At 44.4% G+C, this 17,441-nt stretch overlaps 1 protein-coding gene across 47 annotated transcripts in view; it reads right to left on the bottom strand.

The window, feature by feature from the left end:
• Positions 1-4,208: 4,208 nt before the first annotated feature.
• SORBS1 (sorbin and SH3 domain containing 1) overlaps positions 4,209-17,441 on the bottom strand; it is a 245,264-nt gene continuing 232,031 nt past the window's right edge. For 24 of the 47 annotated variants that reach the window (XM_057531007.1, XM_057530994.1, XM_057531004.1 and 21 more), the window contains 3 exons: positions 13,684-13,742; positions 10,260-10,372; positions 4,209-7,599 (listed from right to left, as the gene is read on the bottom strand). In XM_057531007.1, coding sequence (XP_057386990.1) covers positions 7,532-7,599; positions 10,260-10,372; positions 13,684-13,742 — 240 coding nt within the window. In that variant the 3' untranslated portion in view covers positions 4,209-7,531. Of the gene's footprint in view, positions 7,600-10,259; positions 10,373-13,683; positions 13,875-14,461; positions 14,522-17,441 lie in introns of all 47 variants that reach the window. The other 23 variants (XM_057531032.1, XM_057531001.1, XM_057530988.1 and 20 more) reach the window with 2 other exon arrangements.

The following is a 17,441-nucleotide window of genomic DNA, read 5'->3' as shown; positions in this document are numbered from 1 at the left end:
TGCCTCCTTTGTCAAAGATTAATTGACTATAGGTGTGTGGGTTTATTTCTGGGCTCTCTATTCTGTTCCATTGACCCACATGTCTGTTTTTGTGCCAATACCACACTGTTTTCATTACTGTAGCTTTGTAGTATTGTCTGAAGTCTGGGAGGTTTGTGCCTCCTGCTTTGTTCTTTTTCCTCAGGATCACTTTGGCAATTCTGGGTCCTTTATGGGTTCCATATAAATTTTAGGATAATTTGTTCTAGTTCTGTGAAAAATGTCACAGCCCATTGTTCATGTTAATGCCTCCTTTTGGATGAATTAGCACATTTATCCAACACAACAACTAGGACTTACTTATTTCTAAAGTGTAGTTCAAACAAAAGACAGAAGCCACAATGGCTTTTATGGCCTAGACTTGTTATTGACATACCATCTCTTCTGCCATATTCTATTGGTCACACAACCCTGATAGAATGCAGAAGGGGACCACACAAGGGTGTGAATACCTGGAGGTGAGGATCACTGAAGGCGTTCTTGGAAGCTGGCTACCACAAGTGTCTTAACATTATTATGAAAATAGTTTACATTATGAATCTCCTGAGAGGGATTAGGTACTCCTAGGGGTCCATGGACCATACTTTGAGATCCATTGACCTTGATAATATAAGCTCTCATCAATCTACATGATATATGCTATTTTGAAGATGATTCTCAGATCTACCTCTTTTGCAGTTTCATGTGAGTTTGTCAGAAGTCACTTTAAAAATGAGTAAGCCAGAAGGGGCCAGAGAGGCTCAATCTACCCAGTATTTTGCCTCTGATGATGCCAGAGTGAGGGGGCTGGAAGAACAGAGTAGTTGTTCTCCAGGAGAGACCTCATAAACTGAAGTGTCACGTGGTCATTCATATGATCTCATCAGGGCTTTTATATCTGTGGGTTCATCTTAAATTTTCTTTAAATATTCTCTTTTAAAAAAATTGTTTTTTGTTAAAGTAGAGTTGATTTACAATGTTGTGCCAATCTGCTGTGGACCAAAGTGATCAGTTATACACAGAGACATGCTTTTTTTTTTTTTAAATATTCTTTTCCATTATGGTTTATCCCAGGATACTGAATATAAGTTACCTGTGATATACTACAGTAGGACCTTGTGGTTTATCCATCCTATTTAAATATTTTCGATCTGAACCACCTTCTTGCCTAATACATTCCACAAATTACCTGTTATCAAGTAGTAACTTCTTTCGTTTGTCCTAATAGGCCTCCGCTAAGTATCCCTGAGATAGGTTTGACATGCTAAGACTTGTCCAGTACACCCACATACAACTCACCCAAACACTTCATGACTTTTGAGACACCAATCTTTGTTCCTTTTCAGAAGAATCATACTTTTAGTGTGTGATACAGTTGTGCTATGTCCCCTTGGTCACATCAGCCCCCTCCTCTGGATGGACGTCCTCCTATGCTGTGTCCTTCTCAAGACCTTGGTTAGCAGAGCTTCTGCACAGAGAGCCAACATTCAGCTACACTGAAGTTTGTCCTGGGACAGGAAAATGGTGTCCCATTTTCCAAAGTTTGTCACAATAATGTCTAAAGTCCAGTTTGGACCATTGAGTTATCTCTCCAGCTGCCTTCTTATAGCAGTCTACCCCCTCGCCTGGCCTTCTCCTGTCCCCATTCCATGATGTTCTGGTGGGCCTGGCGATCACACTCCAGTCCCTTTAACCCAAGTGATGAGTCAAGGAACACTAAATATCCATGTCGGGCCTGCCAGGGTCTGGAATTGTTTTCAGGGAAGTCACAGGAAGGCCCTTTTGCCTGGTCTAGAGTTAGAGAACTGGAAGAGTGAGGCTGGCGCTGCCTGCAGCTGTAGTTCCTATTACTGCATTCAGGAGGGGAAAATGTAGCCAAACAAGACCAACAGAGCCAAGAATAAGACAAATACAGAGAAAGTTTGAGTCTCTGGATTCACTGCTGCCTGAGGCTAGTTCCAGCTCCTTTCTTCCCAGGGATGTGACTCAATGCCAGCAAGTATGTTAGTTTTCCACTACTTATCAATGAAAGGAGCCATCAGACAATTGACTCTTTGGGCCAAATTATGTCGTGGGGAGTCTGCTTCCTGAAGGAGCATGTGTGGAGAGAAAATAACAGAGGGCTGAGATGTGGTGAAGATCTAGAAAGGGGACTGAGAAGCTGCTGGCCAGAAAAGGTGGGCAAACCAAGGAAGAGCCTTTCATGGAAGTAGACAGCTGGGTGGTGGGGAAACACACACATCTGGTAGGAGTGTAAACTGGTGCAATTTTGGGGGAAGGCAGTATTTCTTTAATGTTTGAAATGTTCCTGCTCTTTGAGCCAATAATTCTACTCAATGCTGCATTGTTTGTTGTGGTAAAAAGCTGGCAATAACCTCAAATTGTTGCATCACCAATAGGGGGGTGGTTAAGTAAATTATGGAAACATGTCCAAGTTCTATTGTTAACAGGGAAAACATGTAAGACTGTCTAAAGCATTTGTTTAGAGATGTGTTTTGTATGTGCAAAGCAAAAAGCTTGGAGGATCATACGTTGGATAGTTAGTTAGGTGATCTCTGTGGGGAGGTGACTTTAATTACAGAGAACTTTCACTTTCTATGTTTGTAAGAGCCCAGAATATTTAAAGAGATTAATTTGTTATTTTTGCTGCTGTAAGAAAGTAACATGATGATGGTTCACTGCTTTCACAATTAGTGTCAGTTTTCTGAGTTCTAGGATCTCTGGTCTGGAGAGGTTCATTGCTTAATTTAATTCATTTATTTATTTACTCATTTGTTTGCTCAAACCATTTGTTTGCTCAAACTAGTTGGCTGAGTGCCAACTAGTTGGGCACTCTTCTCAGTGCTGGGCATGTAACAGCAAGACAGAATCCTTACCCTCGTGGACTTTATACAATTGATTGTGAAGACAAATATCAGATGGTGATGAGTGTTTGGAGAAGCACAGAGGAAAAGAGCAGGGGATAGAATGCTGGGGTGGAGACCGTAGGATCCTATTACATATAAAGTGGTCAGAGAAAGCCTCCCTGAGAGGGCAACAGAAAGACCTAAAGGAAGGAAGGACGCCATGCAGCTCTGGGGGCAGGGTCTTCCAGGCCCAGGGGGCAGCGTAGTAAGACCCTAAAGCTGAAGCGTGCTTGATGAGTGTGAGGCCGGAAGGACTGTGTGGTGGGAAGGAACAATGAGAAAGGCAGAGGTGAGAGAGGAGGCAGGGCAGTGTCCTCAGGACTCGAGGCCATTGCACCACTCCGAGGGAGAGGAGTAGCCGCTGGAGGGATCACTCTGGTTGCTCTGTTCAGACTAAGGTAGAGGGGGCAAGGGTGGAAGCAGGGAGACTAGTTGGAAAGCGACTGCAATGACCCAGGTGAGAAAATGGCTTGGACTATGGTGATAGAAGTGGTTGGGTTCTAAAGGTATTTTGAAGGTAGAGCTGATAGATTTGTTGGACAGGATGGAAGGCAGAAGTAGTGCTTGTGACTCAGGGCCTGGTATCAAGGCTGTCGGACCCCTGGAAGATGACCCTTCTCCCAGGACTGTTGAAGGCTTAAGCAAAGGAGATTCCACCGAGTCACCCCAAAAGGGTAGCAGTGCAAATGGGTGCTTTGAGTTGAAGGGCGAAGGACAGCATCAGAAGAGGCAGGGTGGGAGTTTTGGGATTTTCTACTATGGGACAGACCCATGCTGCTGTAGCAGGCCCCACCCCAAATGGAGATGTCAGGGGAGGCTGGATGCCTAGTGCCACAGCCTTGACACACTTGGTTTGGGAGTGAACACAAGGACAGAGTGCATTTTCACCCACTGTAGCAAGATTAGACTCGTAGCCAGATTTAACTTGTTTAGAAAAACTAAGTGCTGTCTCATTTTCTGTACCCATGTCTTGTGGAGTAAATCGAGACCCATTATACATATTTTATAATGGTCACTTTTGCTTTTAAAGACATGTGCCATTATTCTTGTAATCAGAACAAACATTTTAGAAAGAATGGTGAAATGGTCAACAATAATCAGTTCAGAGTGTCATGGAGTTAGCCTATGGAGAATAGAGTAAGTGGTGTCCTCAAGGAGTGAGGGGGAAGCCAGATGCAAGTAAGAATGGAAAAGGAGAGTGTGCACCATTGAAGAGGTGAATATAAGTCTCATTTGAGAAACTTGAAAGGGAAGGAAAGAAACAATGAATGGTAAGAACAAACATATGCCACGCAATTCTGAATGAAGTTTATTAAATAACATGTACAGCCAATGTAGTAATTCAACATCTATTTGTCAGATCGATCCACTGCATAAAGAAAAATAGATGAACAGAAATATCTGTGTCTGCATAGTACATGCTCTTGGTGTGTAATTTAAATGGCAATACTTTAATTGGTTATATATAATGTCAGTTATTTTTCTTTCAGAATATAATATTTTTTGTAGTAACCTATTCTAGCAATAGGCCTGAATACTACTGCAGATAAATAGGACTGCAAAAAAAAAAAAAAAAAAAAAATCAAAAACAAAATAAGAAAAACCACTATAATTGAGATAACAGTTACCTTCTCTCCCAGAAAGAATGATTATTTAAAATTATAACACTTTACAAGGGCTATTTTTGTGCTAAAAATCTGCAGGTAAAGTTATTTTGGAATTCCTTCATTTAAATATGCAAAAAAACTTCATGACTTCCTTATTTTACTCCCCCTTCGGTTCAAATTTTTAAAATTATTTTTCTATACAAAGTAGGTACATGGACTATACAAAGTTAAATATACATATTTACAGTCCCACTTCTTAAGCATGTGATTTTTTTTCTCTTACTGATCCCAGAAAGACTGCAAAAGTTAAGTAGTGTGGGGCTTGCCTTTACCCAGAAGCATGGCTAATCTATCAAAATGTGTTGCAGGGCATGCCGCCAGTTAGTTGTGATTAATAAACCTGTATAAATATCTCAGCATAAAAATAGGTATTTTGTATTACTAAATGTCTGAAGACAAAGGGGCAGTTGGAACCCTTTGTTCCTTGTTGTGTCATATGTGGGAAGCTGAAGTTTGATGCAGATTTTAACAGATGAGTTTATTAAAGATGGGCAAATTGGTGAGGCATACCTGGGATTCTGGAGATATACAAAGTCATGAGGCTGGCATCATATGCAAATGTGGCTTTACAAATTGGTTTATTTTCTAGCTGTATTTAAAGAGGTGTTCAAACTTACCTACTTAATCAATAAGCACCCCTCAAAAAAAACAGATAAGATCGTGTTATGAATGGTTTGCATCTAAGAAAGACCAGGAAACACATTAGCCAATATACATTCCAAAATGCGTGATGCTGCTATGTGAAATGCATGGGGATATGCACTTGAACTGTATTTGGAGGGGGAACTATATTCGGAGGGGGAGGAGAGACAGAAACAGAGTGCCCTTGGATGGTGAGGTGGACCTTCCAAAGCACTGAGTCTTACTTAAGGAATATCAAGAAGTCCCTTTCTACCCAGGAAGCTCATCCCCCCTCACCTATAGCCCCAGCCCCACCTCCACCATTAGTTCCACAGCCTTTTTCCCCTTGGGATTAAGGCTCTGCTCTGTTCTAGTTAAAAGCCAGCGTTTCTGGGAAGAAATAACACCTTCCTCTTATCAGTCATTTATACTTTACTGTGAAGGAGTCAGTGGCAGTTGCTTTCCTGAGAGCAGGCTTTGAAGGCCAGGGAGGGGGAGGGTACTGTGGGCTCTCTGATGGGGGTGGGCAGCTGACGGAGGTCATGAGTAGTGGAGAGAGAAGCTGAGGCACTGAAGACAAACTTTGCGTGCTTATACAGACTCTGGGACATGGGTCCTAGGCCAGTTCTGAGCTATATGCAAAGAGTCAGGGTTCCTGTACACACCCTATCAACCTGGAACTGCTACTCCTATTTGTGACCTTGGATGTGTATTTGTGGGCAGGATGAGAGCTTGAAGACCCTGGAAACAGTTCCAAGTATTTCCAGCCATAAACCACCCTCAGACAAAGGTTCTTCCAGCATCCTAGTTGTTCAAAGTGAGCTAATGGAGACAGAAATATGACAATGCTTTCTAGGGTCCCTTCAGGGAAAATTCATCTCTTCCTCTCTCACACCTTTCTTAGCACTTATCACAGTCTCTCTTGATTTAGTATTTTTGTGTGTCTGTCTCTCCAACAACCTCTAAGTTCCCAGGAGGCAGGGAATGAGTCATTTCTATCTTTCTCTCTCCAAGGTGTCTAACAGAGTGGCCAATAAGCATCCTTGAATTGGATAAAGTTGTGACTGAACACCCCAGGCGCCTCTGTCCTTGGCTCTGTTCCCCACAAAAGACCGGCCTCCTGGGAGTGGCAGAATCACGGCCTCATTCTTAGGGCAACTGCATCTGCACCTCTGCTCTAAAGAGAAGCCTCACAGGGTGAGTCAGGACTCATAACCCTGGGTTCCTACTTTTGGGGTAGTCCTTGGACTCCCATGGGGAATGAAAATGGAGACACGGTGACCCTCTTCTAAGGCTTGGAGCGTGCCTTGCTCATCAGTGGCCCCTGGCATCCAGTGTACACGGGTGTACGTTACATGAGTCACTGAACACCATCCTTGGTTCTCTGTGAGAATAGGCCTATCAACCCCAAACTGTCCTGGCCTAAAACAATCCAGAAAAGAAAGAGTAGCAATGGCATTCTGCTAAATGCAACTGTGCTGCCCTCAAGGTGACCGTTCATAACAGCCAGTGATATGGGGAAGGAGCCACTGCAAGGGACCTCAAAAGCTACAGGGCTTCTTGACTTAATCACCTGGAAATACAAATTTAACTATCTGCCTGGCCACCCTGCTCCAGGGGCAAACCTTGTGTGCTTTTCTGGCTGAACACCGGGGGCGTCAATGGCAAAGCTGCTGCATGCAGGCTGAATGCACTGGGCGCCTACTTTGACCTCCATTTCCCCACCCACCTCCAGTGAGGGACTTGGCCTTGGGTAGTTCGGGGTCTCCACCACTGTTTAGGGATCGCCTTGGCAGCCCTGACTGGCCTCTCACAGCACTAGGGGACCGGCAGGCTCCGGGGCGGCTGGGGGGGGTCTGTGTGGAGCCCTGGAGGATGACTGGGGATCTGCCTGGTGCTCCGAGGGCTCCTGCGGGCTAAACGACCCTTTTGAGCCAAAGCCGGTCAAGCCTGAAGCAGCAAGAAGCATTTCTGGCCTAACTGCTCCTGGACCATGCTGCAGGTCAGATTACTCAAGCCGGGGGTGGCGGGGTGGGGGGGGGGGGGCGCGGGAAGAGGGCAGGGCTGGAGTGGCTCCCAGAAGCAGCTGAGTAAATACCAACTTGCCTCATTCCTTTTCTGCGTGGTTCAGCCCTGTCTGATACACGCAGTAAGCTTAGACAGGCTCAGGTTTTAAATGCACTTCTCTGTCCTCTCTTTTGCTTCTTTCTTTATCCACTGCATTAGTTTTCCTACTGACTCAATGTTTAAATAAAGAGACAAATTCATGAGTTATGCTTCATCCTCCAATAAAAATCATCTCTGTGGCTTTCAGTCTTCTTATAGATACAAAGGCTTTACATAGTTGCCTGGGAAAGTACCAAACTGCCTTGTCCTTCTTGAAGTACCTATAAAAAAAAAAAAACACCAAAAACATATACACGCGGTGAGAAGACTCACCCATTTGAGTTCAGAGACAGTCCTTGATAACAATCCTGCAGCTTGTAGAAGGGCATACAGTTTCCAAATCACATTCCCCTATCTTATCTCATTTAGGCTGCAGAATAATGCTGGGTGATAAGCAAGGCAGGCATTTCTAACACTCCCACATTTTTTTCACATGAGGAAACCCAAGCTCAGAGAGACAGACTTTGAACCCAGGTCTCTGACTCCCAGCCCATTGCTCTTTCCAGTACTTCTCCTTTATGGAAGAATGAACACAGTTATCCAACACAACAAGGTACTGGGGATTTAGAATTTCTAAACTGTAGGATTTCTAAAGTCCACTGGCTGTAACTGCACAGCAAAAGGAAATCTCCCTCCAGAGCCTGTGCCTAGGCCCCAGATTGACTCCCTGTCTTCACTGCCAACCTTGTCAGGGTTCCCTCTGAGCCAGGAACATTGAGCTACCAGGGAACAAGCCCTTCCTGGGCTGCTCCACATCCAGCATTGCTGGATCCCTACGCTAGCAATAGTTCCTTCCCTTGGGATTCTCTCTCTAAAGCTGGGAGATAAGGGTGGGGTGGCAGATAGATGTTGCGTCATTATTACCCTCTCATTAGCAGACATCCCAATTTGATCATTGCATCCTTTCCCCGATTGGCTTGGATAGGGCTTCAGAATCCTGCTGAACACACTTCAAGCAGCCACTACCAGTGGGTTGGAGTTGTTGCCCAAAGTAAAACTTCTAGGCTAGAAGAATGTGTCAAAGCTAAGGCCATCTGAAATGGCTAGCTGAAGCCCCAGGGGGATGGTCAAGGAGGCTGCAGAGAACTGAGATGGTAAAGCCCAGAGATGTGCCCATATGGGTGGTGAGCACCTTTCCTGATGGATGAGAAAAATGAGCTCTCCTGGGTTATTTTCTTCATAGTCTGAACACAAGGCCACTTTTCTAAGTGTTTGAGGAATTAAGGAATCTAAAATATTTCCTTTACCTAGCTGCCGGTGGATGCCCCTCACCCCATCCCAAGTTCTCATAAAAATGTAAATACTCCTGGAAGAGTTTAACAAATCCCTACTAGCCTGCACTCTAATAGGACAGCCACGTGTGGCTCCTGAGCCCTTGAAACATGGCTGGTCTGAATCGAGCGATGCTGTGACTGTGAAATACATATTGGATTTCAAAAACTTATTCTTATGTACAAAAAGAAGAATGTAAAATATCTCCCTAGCAATTTTTCATACTGATGACATGTTCAAATGCACTGGGCTTAATATATTAATTTCACTGGTTTCTTTGTACTTTTTTCAATGTGGCTTTCAGAAAATTTTAAATTTCATACATAGCTTGCATTTTGGTTGTTTTTGTTTGTTTGTTTGTTTTTCGGCTGTGCCGTGAGGCTTGCGGGATCTTCGTTCCTGACCAGGCATTGAACCCGGGCCCTCAGCAGTGAAAGCACAGAGTCCTAACCACTGGACTGCCAGGGAATTCCTTGCATTATGTTTCTGTTGGACTTGCACTGCACTAGAATGTTGCTGGCTTTCAGATCTGGTTTCCTTCTGAATAGAACCTCAACGTGGTGAGGACCACCAGCTTCTGCAGGCCCTGGGAGGAGGAGGGGGCAGCTTTCTAGGAGGCTGGTGAGGCCAAGGCAAATCTTTCTGGCTTCCCATTTGTGTTGAGGCCTTGTTCTCACGGCCCCAGGGCTGACATTATTTCTATTTAGCAAAGCTTCTCTAGGGAGATCAGGAAAGAGTTGCTCTTTGGAAAGAAAATAAAGGTAAAGCCAGTTGTTTAAAGGGGTAAACTGACACAAAGAGTGTCAATGGCTCCCAACATTATATTTGTGCCTGAGCAGAAAGAACAGAGGCTCAGGGAGAGATGGGCCTAACCGCTTTGGGCCTCAGTTGCTGAATCTGTGGAAAGAGGATAATTCTTGTCTTACAGGCTGTTTGTTGAGAGAACTTCAGTAAGAAAGTATATCAAGCATCTGTTTTGTTACAGAATCTCAAATTCTGATCTTTCTCTCCCCCATCCTATGAAAGTGACTCCTTTAATTAAGCAGGTTGCTTTGAGGAAAGTTATTAAAAGCCTAGAGTAAGTGAGGTCTTTGGAATGTCTACACATATGCTTGAGCTTCATGGCAGAAATCTAGGCTCAAGTGTTCTTGTGGTGTTCCACAGGCGTTTTAAAAATTAAAATTTCCGAATGTAGGACAGACAGATGCACAATAGAAATACAGAGGGAATTCCCTGGCGGTCCAATGGTTAGGACTCAGTGCTTTCACTGCTGGGGCCTGGGTTCCATCCCTGGTCAGGAAACTAAGATCCTGCAAGCTGCATGGCACAGACAAAAAAAAAAGAAATACAAACAGAACTCAATGGATGAAGCTGGCAACTGCCCTTCCATGCAGTAGATGTTGGCATATTTGGTTGTCAGGTTCAATGTTAGTATCATCCACACTGCCCTGAGAGCAAACATAAACTGGGTGGCTCATCGTTCCTAATGGTGGTATAGGAACTGAGAAGGCCCTTCTCTCTGTGTAGAGAATAGTTCTCTTTTCATGACTCATCACGCCTAGTTCTTCCTTCAATACACCACTGGTAAGAAAAGTACGATGTCACTTACCAACAAACCATCCATCGTCACATTTTTCCATGACATCAACAATATCTCCATCTCGGAGTTCCAATTCATCATCATTCTGCGGTATATAGCTATACAATGCTTGGTAGCTAAATCTGTAAGTGAGAGAAATAAATATTGACTCAAACACTGATGGAATTAAATAATGAGTTTTAAAAACCCATTTCAGCTAAATCAACATTTGGGTAGTGTTTCCTACTCATCAGTGGGGATAAAAGTATTTTATTGGCTATTGCTCTAATAATTTGGGGAGATCCATGTGATAAGCAAATTAAGATTCACAGGGATGGGGAACTTCTGAGAAGCAAGTCACGATCAGTCCTTTTATTCAGTTTCGTTTGGTTACCATAGCCAAGCTTTTTTGTCTAGATGCTCCCCCTTTAAAGTTAATCGAGTCCTTTTCTTAACATAGGGTAATACATGTAGATTATCAAGGATAATCAGAAGTTACTTAGGTCAGAGACAGACATTATATTCTGGTCACATACATTGGAGAGCATGAGGCAATTGTCATGTATATATATAATTTTTAAAAGTACATCTCAATTGCCTCACTGTTTAGCAAAACTACCTTGAGTTTCTTTACATGCCAACACACATTTCATTAATTGCTTTTAAACGTGGATGCCATTTTTCTGAAACTCTTGAAAGCATTTCTATCCCAGTGATGTTTGGGGTTAAGATTTTTATTTGCTTGTTAGTTGGCCTAAGGCAATTTGGTCTGTTCTGACAACAGGCTCTGGAAAAAGCTGGACTACTTGTGAAATCTGATACCTGTTTTGGCAACAAATAAAAGCTTGTTTTCATTTATTCTTTTGATAGATATTTAAGAAGCATCTACTGTGCACCAGTTCACAGTTCTGTTTACTTGCTACTTTGAAACACAACAGTAGCAGGTAAAACTTTGCAAACCAGCCAGTCATCTACCATTTTCAGTGGATGTCAGTGAATTCCAGCATGTGGGCGAGAGAGACTAGAAACAAGTTAAGTGGAGTCAGTGTTCCTAGAAACAAGAGGTTCTGCTCTCTGTTAAAACCAAAGGGGCAATTTAATTTTACATATTTATTCAAATGTAGTGAAACTTTGGTAGATGGATCTGTCCACCAGAAGGAAGGTATCTAATGAGGAATTAAAAGTTGCAGATGGATTTCCAGTTGGTAAATGAATACATTTTGATGTTTCTGTATTTGGCTGCTGTCTCTTACCCAACCTGGACTCGTTAGGATGCCTTAGCCCCTTTACTGCCGCCGTGGCTGCTTTGCCAGTCTCAGCTCTGGGAGATTACTCCTGTTATCTGCCTTGCTGTCTCACCCCAGACAGCGGAGACCGGCTGGAAACAGTCCTGCAACCTTGCTGCTTGGGTCCCCGACTGGCTCTAATTTTGGAGGGGCTTCATGCTGTTTGGACATGGTTCCACAGAGTCCTTCCCCCGCCTCTGAGCAGAGCTTTAATTTGCCTCCCCTCCTGCCCCTACTTCCATGTGTAAGGAAGGGTTCCCTGCTCCTAGCCAGGCTAAACTCCCTTCCCTGGGCTATTTCCTCAACTTACGGCTTCTCTCTTACATCTTTCAATTCTGTTAACTCCTTCTCAAGTACAAATGTGCTTAAGCCTCTGCATCCTAAAAACAACTCCCCCGTCTCTGCTACTCCCTGAATCTATAGCCTCCCTGTCCCCTTCTCCTTCCACTCACCATCACACCGACTCATCAGCCCTAACACAGGATCTGCCTGCACCAGCACTGTCACTGCAGAGGTCACCAACGATTGTTCCAGTTGCCACCTGGAGGACATTTCTCATTTCCTGTCCTCCTCGGCCTCTCTGAAGCAGGGGCACCACTGACCACACACTGCTTGCTCTGTTGCACACAAGTGAATGCTCCTAGACCCTCGCCCGTGTCTCCTGCTCCTTCTCAGTCTCCTTTGCTGGCTGCTACTCTGTTGCTTTAAAAGTTGGTCCCCCAAGGATCTATCCTCAGTTCTCTTCTCCCTTTATCCCTATCTCCTTGGGGAATCTTATTTTCTTATATAATCTTATAATCTTATATTCTTCCATGCACCCGAGACCCACTCTTTCCTAGCTCAGGCCCTCACCACTTTTTTGCTGTATTCGTATCTCCAAACCACTATCTTTGTCCTTCGTCTCTGAAATCCACCCTCCATGCTGTTGACTGATTTTATCTACCTAAAACGAAATCCAATTAATGTGTTCCTCTTTTTTTTTTTTTTTTTCTGGCCACTGCTGCGTGGCTTGCAGGATCTTAGTTTCCCGACCAGGGATTGAAGCTGGGGGCCACAACAGTGAAAGCACCGAGTCCTAACTACTGGACTGCCAGGGAACTCCCAGTATAGTCCTGATTTAAAAAACCTTCAGTGGCGGGCTTCCCTGGTGGCACAGTGGTTGGGGGTCTGCCTGCTAGTGAGTGGCATACGGGTTCGAGCCCTGGTCTGGGAGGATCCCACATGCCGCGGAGCAACTGGGCCCGTGAGCCACGACTACTGAGCCTGCGCGTCTGGAGCCTGTGCTCCGCAGCACGAGAGGCCACGATAGTGAGAGGCCCGCGCACTGCGATGAGGAGTGGCCCCCGCTTGCCGCAACTAGAGAGGGCCCTAGCGCAGAAATGAAGACCCAACATAGCAAGCAATCAATCAATAAATCTTTAAAAAAAAAAAAAAAAAAACTTAAAAAAAATAAAAAATAAAAAAAAATAAAAAATAAAAAAACCTTCAGTGGCTCCTGAGTGAATGCAGACTAAAATCCAAATTTATTTCAGTTGCATTCTGGATTCTACAATCTGGTCCTAACCTGCTCCTTGAGCTTTGTCTCCATTCCCTCCATGAACTGCACACCGTGGCCACAGGGGTTTTTCGATGTTCTCCAAACACACTACCTACTCTGGGCCTTGGCACATTTGGTTTTCTCAGCTGGGAAGACCTTTCACCTCCCTGCTCTAGCTCTCAAACCCGATTTGTCTTTCAATGCTTATTCCAGAACCCCCTTCCTCTGTGAATGGAGTTTACTCCTTTGTGCTTAGAACATAGATATCCAATACTTTTTTTTTTTTAAATGAATGGATCAACCCTATTCATTCCTCTCCAGTCAGAATTAACACTCCTTCCTCTACACTATCACAGCACTAGGAATGAGACCAGTCAGCACAGCTCCCAGTTGCCCTATATGGAAGTTAATGCTTTACCTCTGTCCCCCAAGAGTCCGTGACCTTTATTTACTTGCCACCTGTTTTCACATTGGCTGATGGGAAACAGCCTTAACTAGAAACCCTCAGAGAAGCTGGGAATGGTTGGTTCATTCCCCCAAATGGCTGCCCCCACAGTCTGTCAGTGACCCACTTCCTAAGCCCAACGGTCTACTGAGAACTCGAGAACTGAGGTTTGCCAAGTGTACTTACAAATCCTGGGAGGTTTGACTCCTGTCTGGGGTGACTCTTCGCTGCAGGGCTTGAGGTTGCTGAGAAATGATTAGAGATGATTTATTGTCAGAAGGGGATACCTTGTGATGAAAGTCAAGGGGATGAGAAACAGTGCTGCAGTAATGAACAGATTTTTCGGCAATGTTTATGATCTCATTGCAAACTGCTTCCTGTGGTGGCCCCGAGATATCCAGAAACCCCCATAAAACAGTCAACATGGGGACAAAAAAAAAAGAAAGAGAGGAAGAGATGTAACATTCCAGACGAAGTACATAAGTCCAGGGAAACAACAGAGTTGAAGATCCAGGTTAAAAAAATAGATATTCCAGTAGTGGAGTGCAGGAGGGATCCAGGCGTAAGCATGGAAAAAACAGGTAAGATACAGAAGAATTTGGGATTTAGTATGAATATTAAAAAAAAAAAAAAAAGGCAGCAGCATAAAAGCCTGTAATTAGTGAGTAACTGTAACAAATGGAATAATTTCAGGATAGAAATGCAAGTATGTATCCCCAATCATGCACTAATATATTAATTTAATCCCACATGTAGGCAGAGTAGAAATATTGTCTCTAAATTCCTCTGCTTTTTTTTTTTTGAGGGAAGAGGGTGGCCTAACATCTCTCTCTACTACAATAGCCATATAATTCTTGTAAATAATGGCTCTGTGAGATAACCAGGCATTACTCCAGTCTAGACTCTACAAATCAGTAAGAATTCTCTTTAGAAAAGCTACAGTCTTATTCAACAGGCATCTTACCACATAGCTCTTTTCAGATTCTGTGAGATCAGGTCCTGCTCTCAATGAATGATGAGAAGGCTGTGATCACCAAGCAAATTATAAGGGAGACATTTTAGCAGATGTCACATTGGAAAGGATTCAAAATAAAAGTGTGAGCAAATACACATACCACACCATCACATTCAATGACACCGGATACTCGTGGCCTATGGCCACCGAGTTTCCAAGACAACACGGTGGGTGCAGAGGAGAAAGTGCAATGTACAGAGTTAGAAGCAAGGATCCAGGCAATGAAATGAGCAGTTGGGAACAGGGCTGCAGTGAGGTGAGAATGAACAACACAGGGACCCCAGATTGGCAGGGAAGAGACACAGAAGGGCTATCTTAAGGAACAGTTATGTCCCTCTGTAACCACACACATTGGTCCCCTTGCTCTCAGCTGGCAAGCGTCTATGGAAGGGCTGCTGTACCAAAAGCCAGTTCCACTTATTTTGACTGGGAACCTCCTCTGGCAGAGCAGGCTCATAAAGTATCAGGTATGCCATTTTCCCGTGCGTATAAAAAGAGAGTTAACACTTCTGAAAAACTTCTTGGTAATATGTGACGTATCAAGTGAGACTGTTCCCCAGGAAAAACCTGCACATGATACACTCCAGCTAAGCAGGCGATCGATGAGTTCTGATATCTCATGGGGCAGAGCTTGCTTCCAGAAACAGGATGGTGTGTCCTGACACAGTGGTAGAAATGAAACCATCACTCTTCACTCACCAGCTTAGGCCCCACGTGCTGACATGGAAATAAGGTGCAATCATGGCCAAGCAGACCTGTCTTTTAAGTAAGGATCCTATAGCAGAGGCCAGGCCTTCACTGGAAGAATGTCTGGAATTATTTATCCCAGAGAGGATTCAAATCCAAGCTCTAAGGAGTCTCCCTAAATGAATATTTGAAGAGCCATCCTTGGAGAAACCCTCCAGGTAACGTGCAATAATAGTGATGAGTCACAGCAACTCCAGGGCCTTCTAGAAGAGCACTCAGATCTTTAGTATGTGACCCACTTGTTTCACAGGAAGGCCCAGAGAGGGTGAGGGCCTCCCCTGAGGTCACCCAGCAAGTTAGTGGTAGACCTGCCTCCTGGATTCACCTACTGTCCTGCTGGACCTTCTCTTTCATCCTCGGACCATTTCCCACATTATTAAGTGTGCTCACTGACATTATTTTCAATGAGTCCCACAGAAACCCTGGAGACAGGCAGGACAGGGTTTATCATCCCGTTTTCTTTTAAAGCCAAGGAAGCGGATGCTCAGAGGGGTTTAGTGCATTCCCCAATGTCACACAGCTAGCCAGAGGTAACGCTGCCACACAGCTAGCGAGAGGTAACGCTGCCCCACCACACCATCCCTTCCTGTTCATCTCCGCTGTAAATTCTCATTCATTAGCATGCCCTGCAGGACCAGCTTTCATCCCAGCCATCACTTCTATACTCTTGTCCTTTTGGAAAACCTTTTCAAGTTCTCCAAACTGCAATCTCTTAAACCAGCGCCCTTGGACTCGGGGAGAGGAGACAGAACTGCAAGTGTTCTGCTCTTTAGAAGACGTCTCAGGACCTGCGGGCCTTTGCCAGGTGACTGGGAGCTGACCTTGTGTGGCCCCACTCACTGCCCATCCAGCCTCTGGATCAAGGCTTCTGCATAACAAAGGAAAATAATGACACTCCCAAGCATCTACTATATGGGCTTCTATGTGGCAGCACTGAGTGGGTGATACCTACAGGCAGATTTTGACTTGATAGAAGGTAAAACTTTCTCAACGTGAGAGCTGTCCAATAGAAGGGACTGCCTCGAGAGGAAGTGAGTTGTCAGTCCCAGCAGCTGTTCAAGCTGAGGCTGTGTTGACTATTGCTAGATGGGATATTGTAGAGCACTGCTGCTCAAACTCTAATGTATGTCAGCTTCACCTGGGATCCTGTTAAAATGCAGATTCTCATCGGACACATCTGGGATGCATCCTAAGACTGTTCATTTCTATTTGGTGGTGCCCATGCTACTGGTCCACAGACCAACTTTGGGGAGCAAGGCTGAAGAGCGCCTCAGTTATCCAACACTGAGATTCTTTAGCTACAGTGTGCCAAGACTGGTGGGTCTGGCTCACCTCATGAAAATAAAAGTTCCCATAAAGAGACAAAATATTTCCAAACTCCAGCTGGTGGCCTAACAACCTCAGGCCAAGTGCAGTGCAAAGAGAGGATGCAGACAGTTTATTGACATGACCTCCAGTTTACCGAAGCCCCATAGCGTCTTTCAAATCAACTTTAATCCTAAAGGAGTGACTGGAATCAATCGTCTAGCAAATATTTCACACTTAAATTTAAAAGAGGTTTGGTGAATCAGCTACGTTAAGAACCACCTGATATTTTACTATCCCCTTTTTTTTTTTTTTTTTTTTTTGGCTGAGCCGTGCGGCATGCAGGATCCTAGTTCCCTGACCAGGGATCAAACCCATGCCCCCTGCATTGGGAGCTCCGCGTCTTAACCACTGGACCACCAGGGAGGTCCCACTGTCCCTTTCTTTTGTAAAGCATCTTTTTTTTTTTTAAAGTCGCTTTCAAAGCACATATAGGTCCATTACCTCACATGACTTTTATACTCACCCTTTGACTTGGGGAGGGCAGAAAAGGAAATTTTAAGGCTCATGGAATTCTGAAGATTTTCACAAGGTGGCAAAGCCACTGAGTACTGAACCTCTCAGGTTCCAGTCGCCATACACCACCTCCCTCTTGGCTCGTGATGGGATAGCTGGGGTAAGGATGAGAGCAACACCCAGCTTCTGCCTCTTCTGAAAACAGACACTGTAAGTTTTCTTGAATACTTTTTCTTTGTGTAAAAGGTCCAGTGTGCAGTAATGGATGTCATCCAATCATTAACTCAAGGATCCACCGTTCTGAAAAGGGATCCTGACCCAGCTAATACCCTCCTTGGACTCAGGTCATATGCAAACCAGA

This window comes from Balaenoptera acutorostrata, chromosome 16, assembly GCF_949987535.1.
Source record: "Balaenoptera acutorostrata chromosome 16, mBalAcu1.1, whole genome shotgun sequence".
NCBI classification, from domain to species: domain Eukaryota; kingdom Metazoa; phylum Chordata; class Mammalia; order Artiodactyla; family Balaenopteridae; genus Balaenoptera; species Balaenoptera acutorostrata.
Note: the sequence above shows the minus strand (reverse complement) of the source record. Positions and strands in the feature narration are given on the sequence as shown.